Source organism: Drosophila miranda, chromosome XL, assembly GCF_003369915.1.
Source record: "Drosophila miranda strain MSH22 chromosome XL, D.miranda_PacBio2.1, whole genome shotgun sequence".
Taxonomy (NCBI): Eukaryota; Metazoa; Arthropoda; class Insecta; order Diptera; family Drosophilidae; genus Drosophila; species Drosophila miranda.
In genome coordinates, this window is record NC_046673.1 from 14,319,523 (window position 1) to 14,323,060 (window position 3,538).

Here is a 3,538-nt window from a genome sequence, read left to right on the forward strand (position 1 = left end):
TAGATAAACTTAGGAATTATCCAATAGCTAAATTCGAATTATCCACAAAAAAATATATGTTTCCTCAAAAAAAAAAATGCTCTATATCTATGTACAATATTTTGTGGTGGCTAGGAAGGGGCGGTGTGTGGTAAGTGGTGTGTATAAAGTGAAAATAAAAAATAATTTACAAATAATAAATGTTTCGAGTCGTTTAGGAATTGAACTAAAGTGTTTTTCTCTCTATCGCTATGTTACTTTTTATCGTTCTTTGCGTTTCTGTCGGCTTTGGGTTTTGGTTTTCGTTAGGTTTTCGTTAGAGATCTTGCCGCTCGGGAAGATCTCGGGAAATTCTTTGCGTTCTTCCTTTTTTTTTTTGGTTGTGCAACACCAGTCAGCCAGTGTTGGTTCACGAACTCGGCCTACGATTTTATGAATCGAGCATAAAACTACGTCGGAGCTCGATGCACCAACTCTCCTAATCCTCTCTGCTGTCTGTGATCCTGGGTTCTGGTTCTGGTTCTTGTTCCGCTTCCTCTCCGTTTGCCCGCCGGAGGCCTGCCGTCTAACTTACATCACTATATCACAATTTTTGTTTGCTTGCCGCTCAGCGCTGCTTCCGTTCCGTTCCATTCCGCTGCCCTTTCCGCTCCACTCTTGCCAATATCACTTTTGTCGGGGATCCTGATTCTGATCCGCCTGCTTTCTCCTGCTGCTTGCTGCTTGCCTCCTTAGTAGGGCCTCCACACGGTCTTCTGCTGGACAGCGGAATTCTTCAGCTTGGTGGCCGCCGGCAGCGTGGTCTCCGGCGAAGCCTGTCGGTTTGTGGCCGCCGCCGCGCTCTCGTGGAAGAGGGGCTTCAGGGCCGAGGGTGCCTTGAGGTCGCAGCGCATGCGGAGGGGCACGGAGATGTGCTGGGCGAGGGGAGAGCTGCGGCTGGAGTCGATGGACTTGTCCAGGTCGTACTCGGACTTGACCACGTCGATCTGCTCGTCGTCGGAGTCGGCGTCGGAGGCGGACTGCTCGTGGATGGAGCTCGTCTCGATGGAGGTGTTCAGCTTGAGGAGGACGTGCTGCTGCGTGGGCGAGGAGCTGGAGGGGCGCGACGAGGCCGGACTGATGTGGCTGATGCCGGTGGCGTCTCCGCCGTGGTGCAGGACAGCCGCTGCCGCATTGCGCGCGCGCAGACCCGCGGCGGCGGCAAAGTTGTACGGATGGAAGGCGTGGGGCGTGGACTTGGCGTGATGCTGCTGCTGCTGCTGGGCGGCGGCCGCTGCGGCTGCGGCCACATGATTGAACGGGAACTGGGGTATGGCGTAGGCGGCTGCCGGAGCGGCTCCTGGCGGCGAGGGCATCATGGCAGCCGGTTGGCCAGCGGCCGTTGGTGCCCCGGACGGTGGCGGCGTGATCTGCGACACGTGATGGTAGTCGGCAGGACCCGCCGGCCCGTTGCCAGCTCCACTGGAAGCCGCGGCACTGGCGCTGGGCGACACGATGCTGGAGCTGCTCGAGGGCGAGGCCTTGGACAGGGCCGGATGGTGCACGGCTGCCTGGGCGGCGGCCTGGTGCCGGAAGTAGTCCGCGTAGCCGTAGGTCATGTAGGCGGCGTCCAGCCAGGCGGGATTCAGCATGAAGGGATTAAAGGCGCCGGGATGTGGATAGCCATAGCCTGGAAAAAGCAGAAAAGCAAAACAAAAAGTCAGTAAAGAACATAAAACAAAAGAAAAGTTTGTAAAAATTTCCAAAGGGAAGGGGGAGGAGAGGTTTTTGGTGGGAGATCAAAGGAAATCAATAAAGATTGAATCCAAAAGGATTCGCAACGATCTCGAATACTTTGAAATGCGGAAGGATCCGTGGAGGATCGTGAGGGGAGGTGTGTGTGGGTGGTTTTTGGGAACGGATTTGGATTGAACTGAAAACGTAATGGAAACTAAAAAACTCACTTTGCTTACTTCTTGGCTCCCGCGGCCCGTCGACCGTCACCTTGATGGCCTTGCTGTAGCTGGCTATCTGCACCGGATATGTGGCAATCGTGATGGTCAGCGTGAAGGACTTGCCCCTGCCGGAGCGGCCCACGAACCGGAGATCGTTGAACTTGGCCACCTGGTTCTTCATCGTCGTGGTGCAGTTGCGCAGCTCCCCGCAGTAGTTCTCATCGTTGCCGCACTTGATCGACACCAGCGTGCCGTCGGGCACATCGTCCAGGGCGATCACCTTGAAGGCCCCCGGCAGCGACTTGTTGGAGCGCCAATGGTTGGGCAGGGCGCTGCACAGGATCGAGGGTGAGCCGGTCTGGGCCAGTTCGCCGTGGTACTCCTGCAGCATCTCGTGCAGGCTGGCAAACATGTCCGTCATCGAGCTGGGCATCTTGGCCGAGTTGCTGTTGCTGCTGCCGTTGTTCGCTGTGCTGTTGGCGGTGTTGCTGTTGCTGTTGCCGCTGCTGCTGCTGTTGGCGGTGGTGTTGGCGGTGGCGCTGATGTCCGGCGTGGAGCTGCCGGTGCTGCTGCTGGCCGAGTGGGTGCTGGTGTTGGCCAGGGACGTGCTCTGTGCCACCGAAACGCCGCTGGAGCCGGAATTGACCACGGCCGCTGCGGCTGCCGCTGCCAGGACCTGTGTGTGCGCCACAGCGGTGCTGTTGGCTACCATCGTGGGACCGTTCGGTAGATGCATCTTTGGTAATGTATCTTGTATCTTTCGGTTGTTCTCCAACAAAAAAAAACCCCGCTCCTGTTCCTCCTGCTGCTGTTGCTGTGGTTGTAATCCAAGAGTTGTAATCCTTGTGGGTGTGGGGCGGTGGGTGTACGGGATTTCGCACTGCACTTTCTTGCGAGCTGGCAAGGCCGCCCGCTCTCGCAAAAACGCGTTTTTCACTGGCAAAAAAATAAATGTTGTGCCGTTTTCGTTCGTATTTTTCGGGGATTTTTCTTTAGTGCTGCATTTGGGAAATGTTTCTCAAGCAAAAAACTAAGACGCGACGTGTGTAAATCTCTTTCTCTCGATGCTCGATTCTCGCTTCTCACTGTTTTCTCTCTCTCTCTCTTTCTCAAGACTGTCTCTTCTCTGGGCGTTCTCGACACGGTAAAGTCGCTGAGTGAACTGATTCTCTGCTGCGATCGTTGCCAGTATTTAAAGTGGAATGCGCTTGTCGCCGCTGGCAGCGCTGCCCTCTGCCACGCAGCTCGCTCTCTCTCCTTCTACCTAGCGCACCCTCTCGCTCGCACTACCTCCGCCGGCCGGCCTGCTGCTGCTGCTGACCTGCTCTTTCGCACACGCTGGCATTGTCCTGGCCGTGTGGTTTGGTTGGTTCGCTCGCTTACCTATACACACGCACACGGAGCACACACACACATACAGCCGGATGGCAGTGGCGGACTAAGGGTGCAGGGCGGCGGCAGTCTGCGAGACAAAAGGGGCAGGTATCAAGCAACCACCATTGCCGCAACAACAACCACAGTAAAAATTTTCCCATTTTTCCATTGCGGTATACAACTCGCGCACACACACACAAACACACACACACACAGTGGCAGAGAGGAAGGAGATGTCTGAGGCGTGCTGT

At 55.9% G+C, this 3,538-nt stretch overlaps 1 protein-coding gene across 2 annotated transcripts; it reads right to left on the reverse strand.

Annotated features, from left to right (window-relative positions):
* LOC108164887 (segmentation protein Runt) lies at positions 1-3,102 on the reverse strand. 2 transcript variants are annotated; one of them, XM_017300838.2, is made up of 2 exons: positions 1,932-3,102; positions 1-1,648 (listed from the first exon to the last, which is right to left on the reverse strand). In XM_017300838.2, exons 1-2 carry the CDS (start codon positions 2,647-2,649, stop codon positions 711-713), a joined length of 1,656 nt encoding a protein of 551 aa, XP_017156327.1. In that variant the 5' UTR covers positions 2,650-3,102; the 3' UTR covers positions 1-710. The 2 variants fall into 2 exon arrangements, with proteins under 2 accessions (XP_017156327.1, XP_017156326.1); XM_017300837.2 differs by having other exon boundaries at positions 1,923-3,102.
* Positions 3,103-3,538: the final 436 nt, after the last annotated feature.

What these genes read in the sequence shown, in the direction of transcription:
- LOC108164887 (XM_017300837.2), bottom strand. Translation starts at nt 2,649, where the DNA reads ATGCATCTACCGAACGGTCCCACGATGGTAGCCAACAGCACCGCTGTG. An exon ending in GGAGCCAAGAAGTAAGCAAA is followed by an intron (nt 1,649 to 1,922) that starts GTGAGTTTTTTA and finishes TGCTTTTTCCAG; the next exon opens with GCTATGGCTATCCACATCCC.